The sequence below is a fragment of the Podarcis bocagei genome (genome assembly GCF_964188305.1).
Source record: "Podarcis bocagei genome assembly, chromosome: 8".
NCBI classification, from domain to species: domain Eukaryota; kingdom Metazoa; phylum Chordata; class Lepidosauria; order Squamata; family Lacertidae; genus Podarcis; species Podarcis bocagei.
This window is the reverse complement of record NC_138133.1, coordinates 81,401,052-81,425,964: the sequence shown is the minus strand read 5'-3', so window position 1 is coordinate 81,425,964 and position 24,913 is coordinate 81,401,052. Positions and strand designations below refer to the sequence as shown.

The following is a 24,913-nucleotide window of genomic DNA, read 5'->3' as shown; positions in this document are numbered from 1 at the left end:
CAGGGCTGTTTTCCTGTGCTGCTTCAGACATGTGGTTTATATATTTATGTACGTGTTTGCTTGGTACATTTATGAACATTTATTATATATATGTGTGTGTGTGTGTGTGTGTGTGTGTGTGTGTGTGTGTGACCTTAATTTTTTTATTTCACCTCCATAACACACCGGAGCACAGGTTTTGAACGCAGAATGTCCTGGGTTCAGTCCCTGGCATGTCCAGTTAGGGCTGAAAAAGCTTCATAGCTGCTGCCTGTCCGTGTAGACAGTACTGAGCTAGATAGACCAGCGGGATGACTTGGTTTAAGGTAGTTTCCCGTGTTTCAGTATACGGTACAGTTTGGGCAGTGTACTTTGCAACAGATCCAAGAACAGGCCTTTGTACCTTGGCGTGAGTTTGTCTCCCAACTATTGAAAGCGGAATTGGGGGATCCGCAACAACTTTGGGGAACAACATGCAAGTTGTGCTTGGGAATATTTACACTTTGCAGTGGATTTCAATCAGGAGTTGAGCCTCCTGGCTTAAGAAACTTAAAATTTGTTTTGCTGTGTCAGATCAAAGCTCCATGTAAATGGATGGCGTTAGGAGCAAACCTGCCAAATTTGTTACTAATTACATAAAGTATTCATCAAGACAGTAACAATCTTGTAAGTATGTTGGACTAGATTTGCTCCCAACCTCCAAAATAAAATAAAATAAATAGTATTTTGGGGCCTTAGGGGGGAAAGGCAATTTTATTTTCTCTGAGATGTTTCTTTTTCATGTTGCATGATTCGTTTATTTTTTGGTCCATGGCTATACATTCCTTAGGTTTTTTTTTACTTTTCCCATTGTCATGACTTAGCACTAGTTTCTACATTCAACTTTTCTTGAGGAAACTACTGCAGACTATCAAGGTGGGAAGCCCTCACTTTGACTGCTTCCCTTGCCCCAAACTTCCTGCTATTGGAAATTTAGCATGTCAGAGAGAAGGGCTCAACTTGGGTTTATCCCTGGTAAGCTAGCTTTCTACACTCAGGGATTTTCTCTACTAGGGTCTTTTCAAGCCTGGAATACCCTCTTCTTCCCCCTGACCCTCTCCAGCACTTGTGAGCATATCGTGCTGACTGAAGTGCTGCAGTTCTGGGGAAAAGCTTTGCCATTTCTGCTGGGTATATAAACAGATCCTTACACAACATCCTTTCATTTCTTCAAATAACGAAAGTAAAAATAGCCTTGAGAAATGGAGAGCCTTACCCGAGTCATCTCATATCTAGACAAGATAATTCCTTAGTGGTGCTGGGAATATCTCATCAGCTGGAAAACGGATTCATCAGAAATGAAAAAGGGTGTCCTTATTATGGATCCACAAATAGGAAAGCAATACCACGGATGGTTTGAGGTGTCAATCTTTTACTCCTATTACTGTCAAAAAATGCAGCCCTTTTGTCAGTTGCCGGCTAGGCTGTCACATGGAAATGAGGATGGGGTGCAGGCATCAGGTGTGAATGTCTGAGAGAAGCTAAAGCTGTATTTTCCTCCCTCTCTCACTTTCCTGAACGCAGAAAAGTGAGGGCAGAACGAGAAATTGCCTCAATTATGTAGCAGGCAGCTTCAGGCCTTGCTTTTCCTGAAATAATCACAAGCAGAAGGGAACCCAATTCTTATTGGGAAGGCAATGTGTAGGAAGGGGAGGCTTATCTGTTCGCATCCCCCTGCAATCCTTAACTCCCCTACCCCTCTCACAGGTAGGAGCCTCACAAACACAGCCTCCTGAGGAACTGAAGACTACAAAACCCATGTTGGAGTGTGACTGTCAATGAAACACTCATGCACAAGAATTGTAGAGTCCTGCATGGAACTACCTGGGGCCTTTAATATAAGGTTACCAGATTTTTTTTCAGTGAATCCGTGGGACGTGGGTGGCGCTGTGGGTTAAACCACAGAGCCTAGGACTTGCCAATCAGAAGGTCGGCGGATCAAAACCCCGCGACAGGGTGAGCTCCCGTTGCTCGGTCCCTGCTCCTGCCCACCTAGCAGTTCAAAAGCACGTCAAAGTGCAAGTAGATAAATAGGTACCACTCCGGCGGGAAGGTAAACAGCGTTTCCAGAAGCGGCTTAGTCATGCTGGCCACATGACCCAGAAGCTGTACGCCGGTTCCCTCAGCCAGTAAATCGAGATGAGTGCCGCAACCCCAGAGTCGGTCACAACTGGACCTAATGGTCAGGGGTCTCTTTACCTTTACCAGATTTTTTTTCAATGAATCCAGGGACACTTTAGTTAATTAATTAATTAATCACTCCACATTCGGGATGTTGATGCTGCAGCGATGGCTGTAGTAGAGGGGCCACCGTCGCCTTCACCTCAACCGCCACATTTCCCCTCCCTCCAAGGCTTCTATCGCCTTTCTCCATGAGCCTGGGCAGCCCCTGAGTTCTTCGGTGGTGGTGGTGGTGGGGAAGCGGTGTGTGGTGGGTCAGGCATGGGGAAGGTGGAGAAGGAGGGCCGAGACCAACGGCAGTGATGAGGCTCAGGCAGCGCAATGCCTCCCTTTCCATCGGAGCAGCCCTGAAATATACTCAGAGTCGAGTGCGGTTTTCATGCTCTTTATTTAGCTCATAGTAGTGAGGAATGGAAGTTCCCCCGAAATGTCTGCTTTATATACATTATTTACACAATGGGCCCCACGTGATTGGCTAATTCTGGGATTCTCCTGTAAGCCAATCAGATTGTGGATTCACTTCCACCTGGAGTTGGATTGGGTGGCTCCAGTGGACCATCCGACTGCTGCATTCTGAATCCTATTGTTCTAGGACCAATCAGACTGCTGCATTCTGAATCCTATTGTTCTAGGACCAATCAGACTGCTGCATTTTGAATCCTATTGTTCTAGGACCAATCAGACTGCTGCATTCTGAATCCTATTGTTCTAGGACCAATCAGACTGCTGCATTCTGAATCCTATTGTTCTAGGACCAATCAGACTGCTGCATTCTGAATCCTATTGTTCTAGGACCAATCAGACGGCTGCATTCTGAATCCTATTGTTCTAGGACCAATCAGACGGCTGCATTCTGAATCCTATTGTTCTAGGACCAATCAGACTGCTGCACTCTGAATCCTATTGTTCTAGGACCAATCAGACTGCTGCATTCTGAATCCTATTGTTCTAGGACCAATCAGACTGCTGCATTCTGAATCCTATTGTTCTAGGACCAATCAGACTGCTGCATTCTGAATCCTATTGTTCTAGGACCAATCAGACTGCTGCATTCTGAATCCTATTGTTCTAGGACCAATCAGACTGCTGCATTCTGAATCCTATTGTTCTAGGACCAATCAGACTGCTGCACTCTGAATCCTATTGTTCTAGGACCAATCAGACTGCTACATTCTGAATCCTATTGTTCTAGGACCAATCAGACTGCTGCATTCTGAATCCTATTGTTCTAGGACCAATCAGACTGCTGCATTCTGAATCCTATTGTTCTAGGACCAACAGACTGCTGCATTCTGAATCCTATTGTTCTAGGACCAACAGACTGCTGCATTCTGAATCCTATTGTTCTAGGACCAATCAGACTGCTGCATTCTGAATCCTATTGTTCTAGGACCAATCAGACGGCTGCATTCTGAATCCTATTGTTCTAGGACCAATCAGACTGCTGCATTCTGAATCCTATTGTTCTAGGACCAATCAGACTGCTGCATTCTGAATCCTATTGTTCTAGGACCAATCAGACTGCTGCACTCTGAATCCTATTGTTCTAGGACCAATCAGACTGCTACATTCTGAATCCTATTGTTCTAGGACCAATCAGACTGCTGCATTCTGAATCCTATTGTTCTAGGACCAATCAGACTGCTGCATTCTGAATCCTATTGTTCTAGGACCAACAGACTGCTGCATTCTGAATCCTATTGTTCTAGGACCAATCAGACTGCTGCATTCTGAATCCTATTGTTCTAGGACCAATCAGACTGCTGCATTTTGGATCCTATTCAACTCAGTACATATCAAGCCCCAATCCCAATCCTACTTGTATGCAAGCAGGAGGGGGCAGGGATCCCTCAGCTGGGAAACGAGGCTTCACACTGCCTTTCGGAGGGAAGGTGGAGGCAGCCCAGAAACTGCATCTTAGACCCCCTGCACCACCATCCTATGGGGACTTCCGAGCAGCTCCTGAAGCCAGCCAGAGCCAACTGCTCCGGGCTGCTGAGACTGCCGCTGCTGTGTTTCCTGGGGACATTAGATGAAATCCGGGGACATTCTGGGGATGGAATTTGTCTGGGGACTTATTCGCAAATCTGGGGACTGTCCCCAGGAAACGGGGACGTCTGGTGTTAAGTTGTGGGTGAACATATCAGACGACACAGCGATTCTTCAAACAGCTCTTGTTTATTCACAGGCCAGAACAGAACTGAACTGAAGGGTTCAGTCAGCCTGCTTATATTATATATGAACGTCACTTTCAATCCCTTATTTGCATATGTGGACCTAAGTGAAAACTATTTACAGTATCCCCCTGCTGGCCCAGGGTGAGAACTTCAGTACATAACATCTGGTAACCCTACTTTAATATTGATAGGACATTTGATGCCAACCACTTAGAGGTTTTGAGGTTTCTCCCCTAAAGCTTCTATGCCTACCTAGTGCAGGAAGAGGGCCGGATTTAGGTTTGATGAGGCCCTAAGCTACTGAAGGTAATGGGACGCTTTATATGTCCAGCTGTCCTTTGTCAACAACAAATTGTTGCTGTTTTTGTGTTGAATATATGCTATATGGTAATTTATGGACCTCATAGGTATCTCAAGCCATTTGCCCATGTTGCCATGCAACCGGTCCATGCAGAATATAGGCACCGTATATATAAAAATGAGCAAACCAGTGATATTTTAGGGAGCAGGCTAGCAGGCAGGGGCCATTACTTACATCACAGGAGCCTATACAACACAAACCACTGTTGCTGTATGTAGGTTTTATTTTATTTGTTTTTTATCTTATATTTTGGAAATGTACATCCAGGTTTTTTCCTTTAATTTCTTTTGGGGGCCCCCCAAGAGAATGGGGCCGTAAGCTATAGCTTGTTTCGCTTATATTTAAATCCAGCACTGTGCAGGAATCTCTGTTCTAGCCACAGTGGGAGAATTAAGAGATCAGCCTCCTCTCCCAGCACGCTGCCTTCCCAGTAAGAATTGGGCTCCCCTGCGTTTGCCATTTTGGTTTAGTTTTGTTGTTGTTTTGTTTTATTATGCATTTTGTGTTCTCATTTTGCATTTTTTATATTGCGGACTGCCCTGTGACCTTCGGATGAAGGGTGGGATACGAATTTAATAACTAATAATAGCAATAATGCAAGATAAGTAGCTTCACACTGTGCAGTAAAGCAGACAGTTGGTTTGGCCCTGGCAGCCTTAGTTCAAGATAGATACTTTCACTGTGATAAAGGTTAACCTTTTCCCTGCACGTGGACCCTACAAAATGGGTCTTTTATTTCATTTCTTTGTATTTGAACCTTTGCGAATCCTACTCTTTCTTTTCCCCCCCACCTTTTTTCTAGCACAGACTTTTTGGGGACAAAGGAAGCCTCCTTGCTCCTCATGACCATGTTTCTGCTTGCTGTATTTTACCACGGCCAACAGGTAAGGCAAAGGGTTATTATTTATTTCACATTCTCCCCAAAAGTGGGAAATATCCACAGTGGCTCCTTAGCAATTACCTTCCAACTAATGGCTGCCATTTGGAGCAAATAATGAAATATCAACCGGGAGAATTTTATGACCTTCAATAATTGGATGTCTAATTAACCTTAAAGAAAGACTGATTAGGGAGAAAAAGTATCCTTCTCTATGCAGTTTTGTTCTCTCTCTCTCTTTCTCTCTCTCTAATCTAGGTCAGGGGTCAACAAACTTACCACGTCTCGGGCCAGTGTCTCCAGTGCCGATCCCGCAGCGGGCCAGAGGGTGGGGGAGTGCGTGCCCATTCACGTGCGTACACGCTATTTCCGGCGCACTTCCAGATCAGAGGAGCACCAGAAATAGCTTGTGCGCATGTGCATGGGCCTTGTCCGACCCGGATGTGCACCGGAAATAACGCTTGCTCATGCGCAAATAATGCTTGTACATGCGCAAAAGCTATTTCCGGTGCTCCTCCGACCCGGAAGTGGGTAGCCGCGCAGCGCCTGGGTTCACCGTGGGTCAGATAAACGAGTCCTGATCTAGGTTCTCAGTTCTTCATCTGTCTTTCCCAGCATTGCAACACATTCCAAATGAATCAAATCCCAAAGCAGAGGTGGATATAAATGGTCTTTATTGTGAGACACAATTGGGGGGGGTGTATCTGTGCCCCAGATGCTGAGTTCAGCAGAGACAGGGTAATTTATCCCAGTGGTGTCTGTGATTGCATCACTTTGTTAAGGCAGGGGTGTGGTGCCCACAACCCACACACACTGCCTCTTTGGTCATGAAGTTGTGATGTTGGTTGCTTTCTTCTCCCTTGAAAAGTGCATAGAGGTGAAGGAGGAAGTTAGAAGACTGACACTCTTTCCCACTTCCTGTTTCAGATCTATATGCTTGCCAAGACTTAGATGAATTCTATTTAAATCTTCCTCCCTTGGAAGTGTGTGCACGTGTGCACACGCTTTCTCTCTCCCTCTTTTCCCTTGGAAGGGTTGATCTTGCAGAGAAAGGAGAGAAGTGACCAGAGAGTTTTTGTTGTTTAGTCGTTTAGTCGTGTCCGACTCTTCGTGACCCCATGGACCAGAGCACGCCAGGCACTTCTGTCTCCCACTGCCCCCCGCAGTTTGGTCAAACTCATGATGGTAGCTTCGAGAACAGTGTCCAACCATCTCGTCCTCTGTCGTCCCCTTCTTCTTGTGCCCTCAATCTCTCCCAACATCAGGGTCTTTCCCAGGGAGTCTTCTCTTCTCCTGAGGTGGCCAAAGTATTGGAGCCTCAGCTTCAGGATCTGTCCTTCCAGAGAGTGGCATCCAAATGTCAAAAATCCAAATGTGCCCAGGAGCCTAAAAGAATTAGCAGCCCCTGCGCTAATGGATGGTGAGCATTCCCTCTTGTGGGAAAGGATGAAGCACTAGGCTTAAGGACAATTAGGAAGATAGTCTTCTTGATACTTTCCCCTCTAGCTGTTTTTTCTGTTCTAAATCACACACATGTTCTTGTTGTTGAGCTGACATATGGCAGCCCTAAAGCAGCTGGGGGGGCAGGACTCCTAGATCATCATGCCAAGTTCAGATAATGTTGGACTGCAAGACCAATCAGCCCCAGCCATGATCAAGGAAGATGAGAGTTGTAGTCCAACAACATCTGGAAGGTAGCATGTTGAAGAGGACTGTGCTACGCAATCATCCATCCAGGCATTTTTCAGTCTCAAGACTGCTCTGAGCTTCAGGTGCTGAGCTGTGCCTTGTGCCTACAAACCATTCTGTGATCCAGAAAGTGTTCTCAGGGAAAGTGAAGGTTAGCAAATGCTTGGGACAGTAATCCACAGTGCCATAGGGTTTCCACCCTATACAATCCTGTATAATAGGATTGCCCTGTATTTCAATGTAAAATGCTACGTCCTGTATTGATACAGTTTTGTCCTGTACAGTGGTACCTCAGGTTACAGATGCTTCAGGTTACAGACACTTCAGGTTACAGACTCCGCTAACCCAGAAAAAATACCTCGGGTTAAGAACTTGGCTTCAGGATGAGAAGAGAAATTGTGTGGTGGCAGCAGGAGGCCCCATTAGCTAAAGTGGTACCTCAGGTTAAGAACAGTTTCAGGTTAAGAACGGACCTGCAGAATGAATTAAGTTCTTAACCCAAGGTACCACTGTATTTCAGGTCTCTCTCTCTCTCTCTCTTTCTGTGCCAAGTTAGGAGTCCTCTCCAAATGCATGTCTTTGAAAGGTGTGTGAAAGGTCATATATTTAAGCTCTGGGTAGCCAAACACAGAGAGATTTACAAACTCATGTGTATGTGTGTGCGTGACAAATTCCAGAAGGACCATTCAGATAGGCTGCAGTAGATTGTAATGGATTGCTTTGAAGTCACTTCAGCACCAGATTTTTTTGGGGGGAGGGATGTCTCCCAGCCAACGCACCCTGTCCTGTATTTTGCTAGAATAAAGGTGGCAACCCTCACCGATGGGGATTAACAGCAAACAAGCATCAAACACTTCCCATTCTTGAGCTATAGTCCACCAGCAATTCTTTATGAAGAGTTCGCTTTTCCTCTCCTTTTTGTTCAAGGCCCAATCCGAACGCTAAGCAGGCATGCCTTTAACTTAATTTGTCTTGGGGAAACCTGAAATGACCAAGGCTGTTTGCTCCTAATAAGGTTTCTCCTAGATACATATCTCACATAGTCAATATGTCTGGAGGATGAGTTCTGCTAAGCCCCAAATTTGAAATAACAATAATAAAAAAGAGTTCCATTAGCCGCCTTTGGCATTAGTATAAATCAGATGCTTTTGGAGCAGAGACTTGACGCAACATAAAAGCAATGATTTCTGGAGCTGAATACAATATGCCCTTACAATAATTTCATTGCGCTCTGGCTTTCAGAGTTACGTTAAAACAGCATTAAAAGAAAAGGCAGCCCATCAGTCTGCTATGAGTATTTGTTCCGTGCAAAAAAATAAAAATAAAAGGAAAGCAAGTAAACTTCAGTTTAAACAAGGGCGGAGCAGCTGTGTTTTCTTTTTTCTTTTTTTAAGTTATCTTTGCTGCGTTTTTTTTTTTAAAAAATACATAGAAAGCATGAATTTAACATTACATCCAAGTATCCAAAAATAAAAATAAAAATTACAGAAAAAGTAAAAATATAAAAAAGAAAAAGAAAAAGGGGGTGATAAATAAATAAATAAATAAAAACGAAAAAGAATCAGTCCAGTACATAAAATTGTTCAAAGGGTACAAACAATAGTTTGAATATTCTATCAGCCAGGTTCTCAGAAATAAATACATTTGTAATCCTTCTTTCCTTCCTTTCTTTACAGTCACTTTCTTCTGTCCCGGAAAACTAGTTTGAATCCCTGCTATATTAGTTGACTTCCCTCTATCTCTTTGCAGCTTCAGTACAGTCATACCTCATGTTACGTTTGCTTCAGGTTGAGCGTTTTCAGGTTGCGTCCCGCAGCGACCCGGAAGTACCGGAAAGGGTTACTTCCGGGTTTCGCTGCTCACACAGGCGCAGATGCTCAAAGTGACGTCACATGCATGCGCAGAAGCGGCGAATTGCGACCCGCACACACGCAGACAGGCAGACTTGGGATGCGTTCTGCTCATGTTGCAAACAGGGCTCCAGAACAGATCCCATCCGCAACCAGAGGTACCACTGTACTTAAGTGACAAATATTCTGTATTCATTTATTAACATCAGGTTTTTCCCCATTATATCTGTGAGATTAATCTAAGCACAACCAAGTATTGTTTTTGGAACCATATTTTGTCAGGCAGTTTTTAAAGCAATCCCATTCCTTTTTTTTAACCTTGTCCCCTGAGTGGTCTGAGCACGTGTATTTTCAAAGCTGGTATGGAATGTTCAGATATAACACTGGTTATTATACATGCATGTTGTACAGGATCCCCAATCCTGCCATGGCAGGTACCCACATAAATGCGGCCTCTCTGCATAAGTGAGGCATCATCAATAGGAGTAAAGCATCTAGATCAAGGGAAGTAATAGTGCCACTGTATTCTGCTCTGGTCAGACCACACCTGGAGTACTGTGTCCAGTTCTGGGCACCACAGTTCAAGAAGGACACTGACAAACTGGAACGTGTCCAGAGGACGGCAACCAAAATGGTCAAAGGCCTGGAAACGATGCCTTATGAGGAACGGCTAAGGGAGCTGGGCATGTTTAGCCTGGAGAAGAGGAGGTTAAGGGGTGATATGATAGCCATGTTCAAATATACAAAAGGATGTCACATAGAGGAGGGAGAAAGGTTGTTTTCTGCTGCTCCAGAGAAGCGGACATGGAGCAATGGATCCAAACTACAAGAAAGAAGATTCCACCTAAACATTAGGAAGAACTTCCTGACAGTAAGAGCTGTTTGACAGTGGAATTTGCTGCCAAGGAGTGTGGTGGAGTCTCCTCCTTTGGAGGTCTTTAAGCAGAGGCTTGACAACCATATGTCAGGAGTGCTCTGATGGTGTTTCCTGCTTGGCAGGGGGTTGGACTCGATGGCCCTTGTGGTCTCTTCCAACTCTATGATTCTATGATCACCTAAGAAGAGGATCCGCTGGACCACGTCAATGGCCCTTCTACTTCAGCATCCTGTTCTCACATTGGCCAACCAAATGCTTGTAGGACACCCATAGCCAGGACACTAGCATAAAAACTACTCTCCTGTAGTTTCCAGCAACTGATATTCAGACTGTGGAGTCAGAACAGAGCCGTCATGGCTAGGAGCCATTGATAGCTTTGTCCACACACACACACACACACACAGAGAGAGAGAGAGAGAGAGAGAGAGAGAGAGAGAGGTTCCTTGGTTTAAGAACAGCTTAGTTTGTGAACAACTTGGATCAAGAACGCTGCAAAAGTAGGTGTTTTGGTTTATGAACTTTGCCTTGGAATGAGAACATGTTTCTCTTCCTGTCGAGTGTGTTCCATTTGTAAATTGAGTCCCTCACTGCTATGGGAAAGCACGCCTTGGTTTAAGAACTCTTTCATTTAAGAACGGACTTCCGGAATGGATTAAGTTCGTAAACCAAAGTACCACTGTATATTTAATAAAAACAATTTTTAAAGCCCCATGTGTCGCACTGCACTCCCACTCCTCACTGTTTTTAATGAATAGAATGTACATGTTGTTGTTGTTGTTGTTGTTAATAATAATAATAATAATAATAATAATAATAATAATAATAATAATAATAATTTTTATTTATACCATGCCAACCCCAACAAGAGCTGGGCTCAGGGCTGCTAACACCAGTAAAACGACAATTTTAAAAAAAATTGAAAATACAGGTTAAAATATAATTTAAAATGCAGCCTCGTTTTAAAAGTAGCCCATAGATCAAAGCCATAAGGGGAGGGAAACATAAGGGTCAGACTGAGTCCAAACCAAAGGCCAGGCAGAACAGCTCTGTCTTGCAGGCCCTGCAGAAAGATGTCAAGTTTAATCAATTGTTCAACAGTTTAATCAATTGTTCTGTGCACACTTGTGTTCACAAGGATGGGAACATGGGCCCAAATACTTTCATGTGGCAAGTGAGGGAGAAATACGTATTATTATTATTATTATTATTATTATTATTATTATTATTATTATTATTATTTTGTTGAAAGTTAAGAACATTGCTCCAGCAATATATCACAGCTTCTATAGCCTACATATAGTAGAGGTGTTGAAATGAGAGTCGTCAGGGACCTGTAGTTAAAAGCAGAAGTTGGCAAATGTGTCCTCTTTTTTGCTCTTCAAAATATGGCAACCCTACCTAACCTACCTCACAGGTCTGTTGTGAGGATGAAATGGGGAAGGGAAGGCCCATCTCCAAGTGAGACTGGCGTCTGACTCACAGTGCCTGACTTACGTGCCTTGGCTCACGTAATCAAAACCCTAAGCGGCTTAACATTTAATTCATTTCCCCTTCCTCTCCTCACCTCTACAGCTTGAATACACAGCCAGGTTGGACTTCCTGTGGCGTGGCCAAGCCAAAGAAGAAATCAACGAGATGAAGGAGTTAAGAGAGCACAACGAAAACATGTTGCGCAATATCCTTCCGAGCCACGTTGCCCGTCACTTCTTGGAAAAGGACCGAGATAATGAAGTATGTAATATTTTGGCTCTGGTTTCACCTAAGAATGGGCAGCATTTAAAAATCTTGTGCAGTTGGGTCTTCTCTTGTGATTGCCTTCACAGCTGGTGAAATTCATGCTGCTGAAGAGACAAGCTGCTGAAAAGGCTTGCCTCTTCAGCAAAATGGGGAAGCAGTGGAAAGAAAACAGCAAGCAAAGCTCTGGCTTAACACACAGTTCTCTTCAGTGCATGGATGCATGTATGGGTCCCAGCCAAGAGTTCCAAAACCTTATTTATAATAACCATTGTTATGTACCGAGTTGAATAGGATCCAAAATGCAGCAGTCTGATTGGTCCTAGAACAATAGGATTCAGAATGCAGCAGTATGATTGGTCTGCAGGAGCCACCCAATCCAGTTCCAGATGGAAGTGAATCCACAACCTGATTGGCCTACAGGAGAATCCCGGAATTAGCCAATCACGTGCAGCCCATTGTGTAAATAATATATATAAAGCAGATACTTTGGGGGAACTTTCATTCCTCCTCACCCCTATGAGCTGAATAAAGAGCATGAAATCCAATCTCCACTCCGAGTATATTTCAACCATGGAGCAAGAAAACCCAAATTCCAAGTCTGAAATGAACTGTGTTAGAGGTAAAACACAATTTGTCACCAATCCCTTACACTCTGCCACTCACCTGAACAGGGAGCTCCTGGTCTGCCGCCTGCTGCGATGAAACACCACTAAGGAGTTTATAATAAGGTCTAACAATTTTTAAAAATGTATGGGAGGCAATCCAGAGGGCAACAAAATATTACCTCAAGGACTGCCTCTTCCCAGAGGGTGGCAACGTGAGAAAGGGCCTTTTCTGCAGTGGCTCCCCGTCTGTGGAATGCTGAGTATTGCAGCAAACAATTCTGCTGACACTGTGCATACAGAATCACAGAATTGTAGAGTTGGAAGGGACCACGAGGGTCATCTAGTCCAATCCCCTGCAATGCAGAAATCTTTCACCCAAAGTGGGGCTCAAACCCATGACCCTGAAATTAAGAATCTTATGCTCCACCAGCTGAGCTATCCCACTTACAGTTCTTTCAAAGGAACATTCAGCTTTGACCATGATGGTGGGTGTTTTCCTAGTGTCAAGATTTAGTTTTGATGATGATGATGATTGATGATTTTATTCAACTTATACACTGCCCTATACCTGGAGGTCTCAGGGCGGTTCACAACAAGACCACAACATATAAAATCAAACCAAAAGCAATAACTTGATACCACCCCCCCCCCCAAAAAAAGCCACATTCTAAAAGGGAGTTGGATATCAATAAGATCAACCAAAGGCCTGGTTAAAAAGGAACGGTTTTGCCTGGCACCTAAAGGTGTATAATGAAGGCGCCAGGCGAACTTCCCTGGGGAGAGCGTTCCATAGACAGGGCCACTGCAGAGAAGGTCCTGTTCTCGTGTTGCCACTCTCTGGACTTCTCGAGGAGGAGACACACAAAGAGGGGCCTCAGAAGATGATCTTAGGGTACGGGTCGGTTCATCTGGGAAGAGGCGGTCCTTGAGGTGATATTTTGTTGCCCTCTGGATTGCCTCCCATATATTTTTTTAAAATTGTTAGACCTTGTTATGAACTACCATAATAAACACCTCCACTGCAAACAATGGATTGGGGGGTGCAGTATTACTATTTTTATTTTTATTGTAATAACAGCCACTGATTGCTCCTGACACCAAGATGAAAGGAGGTCCCAAATGCGGGGATTTTGGACGATTCTCCCCTTAAAATAAGTGAAATGAACCAGGGTGGTATAGTGGTTAAGGGCAGGGGTCAGCAACCTTTTTCAGCCGTGGTCCGGTCCACCGTCCCTCAGACCATGTGGTGGGCCGGACTATATTTTTAAGGGGGGGAAATGAACGAATTCCTGGGCCCCACAAATAACCCAGAGATGCATTTTAAATAAAAGCACACATTCTACTCAGGTAAAAACACCAGGCAGGCCCCACAAATAACCCAGAGATGCATTTTAAATAAAAGGACACATTCTATTCATGTAGAAACACGCTGATTCCTGGACCGTCCACGGACCGGATTGAGAAGGCGATTGGGTCACATCTGGCCCACGGGCCTTAGGTTGCCTACCCCTGGGTTAGGGTATCGGACCACAACCCGGGAGACTTGGGTTCAAATCCTCACTCAGCCATGAAGCTAATTTGGTCCAGTCACTGTATCTCAGCCTGTTGTGAGAACCATCCGGTGAGATGGATAGCCATCGTTTCCTTGAGGAAACATGGGGTATCAATGGAATATTAAATAAGGAATAAAATAAAATGACCCCTGCCTTATTTTCATCGCCTGCAAATTGAGGGGCATGCGCAGGGCAAAAATGTTAGCCAGGTGACCCAAGAACATTCAACCCATCGTTTGTTTTGAACTATGGTTTAATGCGACTTGGGAACCAGGCCATTGTTATGCTAAGCTACATCTGTTCTCGCTGTGTGGAGAGCACTCTCTGCATAGTTTGCCATTTATGCCTGTTATTTTCAGACTCTGTCTCTGATCTCTCAACATAATAATCCCTTTCCTCTCTCTCTCAGCCTCTTTCATTATCATGCCTGCTGAAGATTTGTGAATCAGTTCACTGGCTTGTTTGTGCTTTAATGCAGAAAATGCTCATCTACTCTACCTAAAATGTGAGCTTCACTGCTCTCCAGGAAAGGGGAATGGAAGAGTGAACACTTTTTTGTGCATAAACCCTAAGCTATTATTATTATTATTATTATTATTATTATTATTATTATTATTATTAATACCCCGCCCATCTGTGGCCGTTGTATGAATTGTTCCATAAGCATCGCTGTGCTGACGGCATGGTTGAGACCCCTGCAGCCACGTAAGGAGGTGATGGGCACAAACAATTTTGCACATTAAATAGCTTCCCTGCCACTGCGAGGCCCGTAGAGTTGGAAGGGACCCTAAGGGATATCGAGCCCAACCCCCTGCAGTGCAGGAATTCCAACTAAACAGCATCCAGATGTCAAGGAGGTAAATAATAATAATAATAATAATAATAATAATAATAATAATAATAATAATAATAATAATAATAATTTATTATTTATACCCCGCCCATCTGGCTGGGTTTCCCCAGCCACTCTGGGCAGCTTCCAAAAGAATATTAAAATACTGTGATACATCAAACATTAAAAGCTTCCCTAAACACGGCTGCCTTCAGATGTCTTCTAAAAGTCTGGTAGTTGTTGTTCTCTTTGACATCTGGTGGGAGGGCGTTCCACAAGGAGGGCGCCACTACCGAGAAGGCCCTCTGCCTGGTTCCCTGTAACTTGGCTTCTCGCAGTGAGGGAACCACCAGAAGGCCCTCGGTGCTGGACCTCAGTGTCCGGGTAACACGATGGAGGTGGAGACGCTCCTTCAGGTATACTGGACCGAGGCCGTTTAGGGCTTTAAAGATCAGCACCAACACTTTGAATTGTGCTCGGAAATGTACTGGGAGCCAATGTAGGTCTTTCAAGACCGGTGTTATATGGTCTCGGCGACCGCTCCCCGTCACCAGTCTAGCTGCCACATTCTGGATTAGTTGTAGTTTCTGGGTCACCTTCAAAGGTAGCCCCACGTAGAGTGCATTGCAGTAGTCCAAGCGGGAGATAACCAGAGCATGCACCACTCTGGCGAGGCAGTCCGCGGGCAGATAGGGTCTCAGCCTACGTACCAGATGGAGCTGGTACACAGCTGCCCTGGACACGGATTTGACCTGTGCCTCCATGGACAGCTGTGAGTCCAAAATGACTCCCAGGCTGCGCACCTGGTCCTTCAGGGGCACAGTTACCCCATTCAGGACCAGGGAATCCTCCACACCTGCCCGCCTCCTGTCCCCCAAAACAGTACTTCTGTCTTGTCAGGATTCAATCTCAATCTGTTTGCCGCCATCCATCCTCCAACCGCCTCCAGACACTCACACAGGACCGTCACCGCCTTCACTGGTTCTGATTTGAAAGAGAGGTAGAGCTGGGTATCATCCGCATATTGCAAACAACTATCTGACTTTTAGAAGACATCTGAAGGCAGCCCTGTTTAGGGAAGTTTTTAATGTTTGTTTTATTGTGTTTTTAATATTCTGTTGGGAGCAACCCAGAGTGGCTGGGGAAACCCAGCCAGATGGGCGGGGTATAAATAAATTTATTATTATTATTATTATTATTATTATTATTATTATTATTGATCTACCTCTAGGGTTAATTGATGAGCAAGTACCAAACACCTGTCCTTCCTCTTGCTCACAAGATGCACAAAATTCTATGATGTGTTAACTGCGGGCAATGAAACTCGCTGCCCGCTCCCTTTATTCTGCTACCTACAATATGTCACTGAGGTTCATTTTTCTCCCTTTTGCTCTTCCACTATCCCTAGGAACTGTATTCTCAGTCCTACGACGCTGTCGGCGTCATGTTTGCTTCCATCCCGGGCTTTGCCGACTTCTATTCCCAGACCGAAATGAACAACCAGGGAGTGGAATGTCTGCGTCTGCTGAACGAAATCATTGCAGACTTCGATGAGGTAATTTCGCAGCCCTTGGTGGCATTTTTGGGTGTGTGTGTCTGTGCAGTGGAATGAAATTTAAGAAAACAGGCGGTCAGGGTCGGGAGGCCTGGCATTTGCACCAGCTCAGTCATTACATTAGTTTAACCTCCATGCAGTAATTTCGGCTGCTTTTATTTCAATCTATATGGTAATGTGCTGAGGGGGTTTTGGGAGGTGGGGGTTGATAATGAGTTATCGGGCAATGATTGGCCGAGCTGCCCTGGTGGCACAGAAGCCAGGTGAAAGATTTCTTTACCCCGATTGGCTCAGCTGCTCTCCTCTGAAAAGACTCTCATTGCCATTGGCTCAGTGGCATGCGTCCTACGGAACAGACAGAAGGGCAGAGGAAAGAAAAAGTCAGGGGATTTGGAAAGAAGGCAGCAGCCCAAGAAAGCAGAACAGCATGGGAAGCTGGGATATTTGGGAAGCAAAGGTTGGAAAAGAAGCCGTAAGAGAAGGATATGTGAGAGGCAGAGCCGGAAGAAAAAATGTGCAAGCAGGAGACCCAAAGTGGAGGAACTCTGAATATTAATTTGAAATAAAATTGTAGAGATGGGATCCCCCAAAGGTCCTCTAGACCAACCCCCTGCAGTACAAAAATCACAACTAAAGAATCCCTGACACATAGCCTAACCTTTGGCTGCCAGACTCCAGTGATGTAAATATATACAGTGGTACCTCCAGTTGCGGATGGGATCCGTTCCAGAGCTCCGGTCAAATCCCGAGGTTTCCGCAACCAGGGGGACCGCTTCTGCACATGCGCGCAGTGTGGTAGAGCGCTTCTGTGTATGCGCACACAGCAAAACACTTCCGGGTTTGCCACTTTCACAACCTGAAGTTTACATTACCCGAGGGCAACGTAAGCTGAGGTGCTACTGTATATACCGTATTTTTCGCTCTATAACACGCACCCGACCATAACACGCACATAGTTTTTAGAGGAGGAAAACAAGGGAAAAAATATTCTAAACGAAACAGTGGATGTATGATTTTTGTGGTTCATGCTGTGGCCACAGACATGTGATCTGATGGTGAGTTTGGAGTAGCCCAATGCAAAAATCCTTAGGATCCATGTGGATCCATGCTTTGTAACCACGTTTTTGCACCACTGCGGCCCCAGGCAACAGTGGGTGCGTGATTTTTTTGGTGCAAGATGTAGCCATGGACATGCTATGTGATCTGATGGTGAATTTGGGGTGACCCAGTGCAAAATTCCTGAGGATCCATGTGGATCCATGCTTTGTAACCACGTTTTAAGTGGGGAGGGAAGGAAAAGCACTCAAGGGACAAGGAGCACGCGTGAGGCGTGTGGAGAAGGATGATGCTAATAATGCAGAAGAGGGGTATAAGAGGAGAAGGCTCCTCTCCTCTCCCATTTTGCTCCTTTAAAGCAAGCAGGCTCTCTGTCCCTCTCTCCTCCCCACTCAGCGGCTCTTCTCCTGCTTTGCTGTTTCAAAGCAAGCCACGGAGGAGGGAAGGAAGGGGAACCATGGATCCTCTGCTCACGACTGCAGCAGATCCCCCCCGCCACAGACATTTCCCCTTACTTTCTAGGAGGAAAAAAGTGAGTGTTATGGTGCAAAAAATATGGTATATATATATATATATAGTCGGGGGGGGCGTATTTGGTCCCCTGCTAAGTTTGCCCTCTGATGAAGAAATGACCAGTCCATAATTTTCATGGTAGGTTTATTGTAGCTTTGAGAGACAGAATAACAACAGGAAAACCCTGACTTTTGTCTTCTGGGTTTCTGGGGTTTTTCCTGTTGTTATTCTGTCTCTCAAAGCTACAATAAACCTACCATGAAAATTATGGACTGGTCATTTCTTCGTCAGAGGGCAAACGGGCAAATTTAGCAGGGGATCAAATACTTCCCCCCCCCCCCGCTGTATATAGCACCAAACACAACTGCTTATTCTGGTAACAATGAGGCAAGGGAGGTGACTCTTTGGCAAACCAAGGGCCGCATTCCCTTCCCGGCAACTCTGCAGGGGCCACGGATCAGAAGTGAACAGGGATAGAAGTGTGCAGAGCAACAAATGTAAATTTCACCTTGTGCAATTGGCTAGTTTCCATACATGCCCCTCTCTGCCCTCCAACCAGGCTAGTAAGAAGCATCAGCAGGGCCATCTTTAGCAGTTGCAGCGCCAGGGTGCAAATATCCACTCTGCACCCCCAAATTACCATGGATAATGGGGGGGCAAAGCTGCACACTGCCAGCCATGGGAGGGGGTACGCAACTCTCCCCCATGCTGCTGCGGGAAAGGCTTGGGAGGGAAGCTGCATGCCTGCCAGCCATATGTTTGACGGGGAGCAGCTGGCAGGTGTGCAGGGAAAGGGGAGGCTGCCGGCAAAGCCGTGCAGCTCCCCCACTCACTGGGGCACCCCTGGGAGGCCGGAGCCCTGGCGCAACGAACAACTGAGCCATACGGGAAAGACAGCTCTGAGAATCAGAAGAGCACAAGGGTGCATTCAATCCAGGGCAGAAGCAGGGCAGGGAGCAATGTGGCCCAGGGAGAGGTTATGTGGCCTGGGGGCCTCCCAGGGGCCAGATAGAGAGACCTAAGGGGCCGCATTTGTTTCTCAGGCTCCTCATTTCTGCAATATGTCTTCCCTGTGCTTGAAACGCCACACGTGTCCAGCGCTGGCATATGGAGTGCTTCTCAAAATACAGTTTGTGCCTTGGAGTCCTGAGATAACACCTTTGTTAGGTCTCCGTTGTTGCATTTCACCAACTTTTTTTTCTTTTTTTTTGAGTTTCTCTCTCATTGGGCTCCCTCTCATGGATTCTGGGCTGCTGTGTGTCTTGGTTACATGTGCACAAATGTCAGGAAATGCAGATCAAAGGATGTATCCAGAGACAAGCGTGCCAGCTACTTGAAAGTGCAATTCTTTGGTTAAGCCAGGAAGCCATTTCAGACAGTAGAGATGGGATGGTTGTTCCAGTTTGTCTCTTCACACTCTGAAGCCTCTACCTGGGCATCCTTGCCAGCTTGCCATTTCAAGCTGAAGGAAATAATGTTCCCTGAAACTCTGACTCCCCCCCCCCCTCATTTCAAGGTGACATTTTGAGCAATTGTACAAATCTGTATAGATCGACAAGCCGAGGGCATGACAGAGGTAGCCTTTAAGACGGGAACGTTCAATAGCTTGTGTTGTAATGCAGCTCAGAGACATTTCAAAGAGGTGTTCAGCTTTTCAAACACTGCCGGCAATCCTCTCCCACTGTGTCTATCGATATAAAAACTCAATTTTATGCCCAAGTTCTTACCCAGCTATCGGTGTATTTATTAATGGCTTTGTTTTTCGCACTGCAGCTGGAGCAAAACTGCACGCTTTCAAAACAAAGCAGGTCCCGTCATATCCAACAATATTAGTAATTATATTAAATAATCATGAAATGCCTTTTACATGTGCTTTAAGGTGAAATGCAAACATATAACAATAACAGCTAAAATAGCTTTTTTTAACAATGCAAAGAACAACTGGAAATAGCGTTCATTTTGCATTGTTTTTAAACCTAAGACAAAAACAACTCCAAATGTTTCAAGAGAGGTACAGGCAATGGCCTCCCCTCATATCTCAGTGGGGAGGCTGTTCCACAGAACAAGGTCAGTCACGTTGAAGGACCTACTCTGAGTTACTGTGATATTTGGGGGGGGGGGACTTCAAGGTGAAAATCTCTTGCAGAACGCAGCTGCCTACTGGATATTTAAGGGGTAGGGTGACTTCTCAAGTTACCTGGTCCTGATCTGGCCCTTATTCCATTTGAGCACTCTTAACGGAGAAATCTGAGGGCTCCCTTGGACACCAGCCAGGAATACCAGAGCAAAACAGCAGCCAGTAGGCTTGGTCTTTATTGAAGACTGTCGCGACAGGACTCCCAGCTGCCACAAGGTGGAACAAGATGGAAGCCCCAAACAAAAGAGCCCCCAAACTTTTATTAGCTGTGAATCCCCATGTTACACCCCCCCAAACTACATCACTAATACATCATGATTACATCATGATTACATCATGAAAGGGGAGGTCTAGTGGCAGTAATCTGAGCATCCTGGACCCTGCCCCATGGTTCTCCTTGCCCTCCACCAAACACCCATCAAGTGTAACAAAAAAGATATTTACATTTCCCTGTTTCCCAGCCAAGTTAATTACACGCTTTTGTCTTCATCTGGGTTTGTTATTTCTGGAATGGCTACCTGTCTGGCACTCAGGTATCAGGATGCCAAGAATTATCACTCAGGCAGAGGCCCTGCTGAGTAGCTGAGCTCACATGTCTATGAATTTCTGAAGTTTTCCCAGTGAGTCAATACACAGATACATTGATCAGTGAATTGTTACATTTGGTATCGCGCAGCAAAGGCCCTTTGAATAGATAGGAAGAAACTGTGATGAAGTGTTTTGTGGGGACAAATCACAAAAGCGATTGTGCTGGTTTTGGTAGTGGGCTGCATGTGCATGATACCTGCTAGAGGGGCAACCCCCCCCCCCACCCTATACATAAATTCCTGCAACAGCACATAAGCGCAACACTGGCTAGGATTTTCCCAGGGTGCCAAGAAAGTCAGAAAGCATCAGCCTCATTGAGAAACTTAACCTTCTATTCTTGCACTGACCGCTTAATTTATAAAGGATCCAATTAGGGGCGACTCCCGACATCGTTAGGTATATATAACGATCAGTTTGGGAAGCAAGAGGAGGTGATGCAGTCCTTTGCCAGTTGTTAATCTGTTTTTGATTTGGAGACACAGTTGATTGACTTCCACCAGAAGCCTCTTTCAGCAGGCTTAAATGAAGGAAAGGAGCTGAGACAGTTCAATTAAGTGCCGCAGCTGTGACCTCGCACAGCGAATGAAGTGTCTGGCCTTATGTTCCTGAGCCAATAAGAACATAAGGATAGTATGGCGGGGTCAAGCCAGTGGTCCATCTAAGCCAGCATCCTCTTCCAGATGCCTACAGGGAACCAGCAACAATAATAATAATAATAATTTATTATTTATACCCTGCCCATCTGGCTGAGTTTCCCCCAGCCACTCTGGACGGTTTCCAATCAAGTGTTTAAAACAACACAGCACTAAATATTAAAAACTTCCCTAAACAGGGCTGCCTTCAGATGTCTTTTAAAAAGAAGATAGCTGCTTATTTCTTTCGCATCTGAAGGGAGGGCGTTCCACAGGGCGGGCGCCACTACCAAGAAGGCCCTCTGTCTGGTTCCCTAGAACCTCACTTCTCGCAGGGAGGGAACCGCCAGAAGGCCCTCGGCGCTGGACCTCAGTGTCCGGGCTGAATGATGGGGGTGGAGACACTCCTTCAGGTATACAGGGCCGAGGCCGTTTAGGGCTTTAAAGGTCAGCACCAGCACTTTGAATTGTGCTCGGAAACATACTGGGAGCCAATGCAGATCTCTCAGGACCGGTGTTATGTGGTCCCGGCAGCCGCTCCCAGTAACCAGTCTAGCTGCCTCATTCTGGACCCAAGCAGTTTCCAGCAACTTATATCCAGAACCATTTGCTGCTTCCAAAAGAAATGGGAGATGGTTGTTGCACCCAGGTTCTGCTTGTGAACTTCCCATAGATATCTAGCTGGCCACTGTGAGATAAGGATGCTCAACTAAATGGGGCTTTGGCCTGATCCAGCTGGGCTTATGTTTGCGTGGCGAGTTCCCACCCCCGCAGGTGGAAATAATGGTACATGACACAATTATTAAGGTTAATGGGCTAAAAAAAAGGCCACAACTTTATTGGTTACAGGTGAGGAGCTGTATTGGCTTAGGCACTGGTCTGAACCGACTACAGTGGTACCTCGGGTTACATACACTTCAGGTTACAGACTCCGCTAACCCAGAAATAGTACCTTGGGTTAAGAACTTTGGTTCAGGATAAAAACAGAAATCGTGCTCTGGCGGCGCGGCAGCAGCAGAAGGCCCCATTAGCTAAAGTGGTACCTCAGGTTAAGAGCAGTTTCAGGTTAAGAACAGACCTCCAGAACGAATTAAGTTCTTAACCCGAGGTACCAGTGCATATCCGACTTCCGCCCGTCCGCTCGAAGTCCGGGAAGGGTTAACCACCAGTAGGGGGAGTTCTGCTGATGCACGTCAACTAGGAACTCCCCCCAGGGTCAGCGCTAGGGGGCATCCCTAGGCTTCGGACAGGGCCACGCCCCCGGGAATCCTTTACCAGACTACCCTTCAATATGTGGGGCAGGTGATGGCGCTACCTCCCCTCTTCCATCTACAGAACAATACCATTGCCTAACCGCCAATACCCAGACAGTTGCGACAATTTGCTACGAGGTAGGCGAAAACCAAGTGGCTGGTGCCAATTTGCCAGGTGGAAAAATTCCTACCAGGCCCCTCAACCAAGGTCCATAGCAAGGTCAAGGAACGAAAAACCTTATAGGGCGGGAGGGTGGGAAAAGCAGGAACAGCTGCCTGGCGGCAAAGAGGGAGATCCTGCCTTTATAGGGCAGGCCACGCCCCCGAGCCAGCCGATTGGCTGGCCAGGGGGCGACGCAGCCGGGGGGCTGGCCTCCACCCACCGCGCGCATGGAGGGGCCGAGAAGCCCGCAACCCCACCTCCTCCTTAGGGCAGTAGTGGCTTTCTTAAGAATCAAACAGTGTGATTTCTCTCCCTCCCTTTCTTCGCACCCTCTCTCTCAAACTCCCACGCAGTCATCACTAGTTTTGCTCTCATTTATCTGTTGAGCTTATCCCATCTAATCTTAATTGCTCCATTTCCTCCTCTCTCCTGCAGTGCAGGTAATACCAATATTGATATTGTCATGAAATGCTTTAAGTTTTTCCCCCATTACAGGGATCATTTCTCTCTCTCCTTTCGATCCTGCAAAGATTTGTGTGCAGGGAGTGCGAAATGAAACTGCTTTACACAGCATCTATTATCCTGGTGCAAAATGCAGATTATGGCCATTGCAACATTTTATTATTATTATTATTATTATTATTATTATTATTATTATTATTATTAAAGACTGGGGGGGAATTTGCAGGGCATGTCAAGTTTCCAAGCAGTCTGTAGATTTGTGCCGTTCTGCAAAGCACGCTTTAAGAAGCCCAGGTCCTGTATTCTGGGCACGGCTGCAGTGACCTTGAGCGTAGACAGGACTGCAGTGTCATGCTAACAGAAGATTTTGAAGCACAGTTTGGATTTACAGAGTGTGTGGCAAACAGTATGTCATCTAGTCATCAATTGCTGTTGGGTGCAGAGATGACAAACTGATCGAGAGAGTCATAAAAATGCAATCTTTCACTTCATGCAAAATCAGAGTGTGGCGTTGCGTTTTTCCTAAACATGGGAGGTGGCATCTGGGAGGCTTGAATTCCTACGGAACTCAAGCCAGAAACCCCTCTGCTACCATAGGAACATAAAGCGAAAGCCTTTGCTGATGACTTGGTATTAACAAGAGAAGAACCATTAATTAGTGCCAAGGAAGTATTAGATTCGGACATGTAGCAGGTTTTAAATTGAACAAAAAGAAAACTAAAATGATAGTTAAAAATATGAAACAGGACTTAGGAAATTATATATAATGAGATGAAAAATATGTTGAAATATACATTTGTCAAGAAACCAGAAGCATTTTTACTTGGCAATGTAGGTGATGAGATTAATAGACGAATGCCTCGCAAGACGGAAAACCCGCTAGACGAAAGCGTTTTCCATTTTTGAGCTGCTTCGCAAAACGATTTTCCCTATGAGTGTTCCGATTTTTTTCCGCTTCCCCCCCCCTTTTTCCAAGCCGCTAAGCCTTTAATAGCCGCTAAGCCTTTACTAGCCGCTAAACCGCTAATAGCGCTAATCCGCTAAGCCACTAATAGGGTTGCTTCGCAAGACGAAAAAACCGCTAGACGAAGAGACTCGCGGAATGGATTAATTTCGTCTTGCGAGGCACCACTGTATTCAAAATATTGCAAGGAAGACTATGAGGAGAATTATTAGTCACGGGTAATGATAATTAAGAGTAATGGTGAAATGCAGAATAAGTGATAAAGAACGAAAAATCATCAGAGGTGTTGATGAAAGTCTAAAACATTGTATAAGATGAAAAGTTATGTTATATGACTGTTGGAAATTATATGTAAAAAAAAACACAATAAAATGTATAGAAACCCCTCTGCTAGCACAACTGGTCGCTGGGAGAGGTTTCCCATTACAGTGGGAAAAGGAATATTTGGGGGCTGGCAGGGGCAGTGACTGCAACCTTGTGTGGCTCATGTCAGGAAACAGTCGCTAGGGTATGCTGGTTTGTGCAAAAACAGGGGGGTTTTATAAGTATTTTTATGAGGAATTTTGACATAACAATTCATTAAAAACCCATCATCCTCATTTCTCCCCGCCCCATTTCCCCCCTCCCCTAAAAAGAACAACCCATCCCTCCCACCCCACCCACCCCCAGACTTCCCTCAGCTCCTCTCTCTGGTTTCCCAGCACATATTATTCTCTGCATGTTATAAAGTTGTAAAGATCCTCAATTTGTCTATCGGTATATTACCAATAAAGAGTTTGTGAATGTTTATTCAAAACCCGCCAAGGAGTCCAGTTCATTTAGTTGTTTCTTTA

The 24,913-nt window shown here is 45.4% G+C and overlaps 1 protein-coding gene and 1 long non-coding RNA gene across 4 annotated transcripts in view; one reads left to right on the top strand and one right to left on the bottom strand.

The window, feature by feature from the left end:
* LOC308593205 overlaps nt 1–24,913 on the bottom strand; it is a 751,641-nt gene that overhangs the window by 331,408 nt on the left and 395,320 nt on the right. The gene's annotated exons all lie outside the window — the stretch shown is intronic.
* Nucleotides 1–24,913, top strand: part of ADCY8 (adenylate cyclase 8) — a 144,524-nt gene that overhangs the window by 107,020 nt on the left and 12,591 nt on the right. For both annotated transcript variants that reach the window (XM_081204372.1, XM_081204371.1), the window contains 3 exons: nt 5,540–5,621; nt 11,603–11,761; nt 16,166–16,312. In XM_081204372.1, coding sequence (XP_081060498.1) covers nt 5,540–5,621; nt 11,603–11,761; nt 16,166–16,312 — 388 coding nt within the window. The remainder of the gene's footprint in view (nt 1–5,539; nt 5,622–11,602; nt 11,762–16,165; nt 16,313–24,913) is intronic.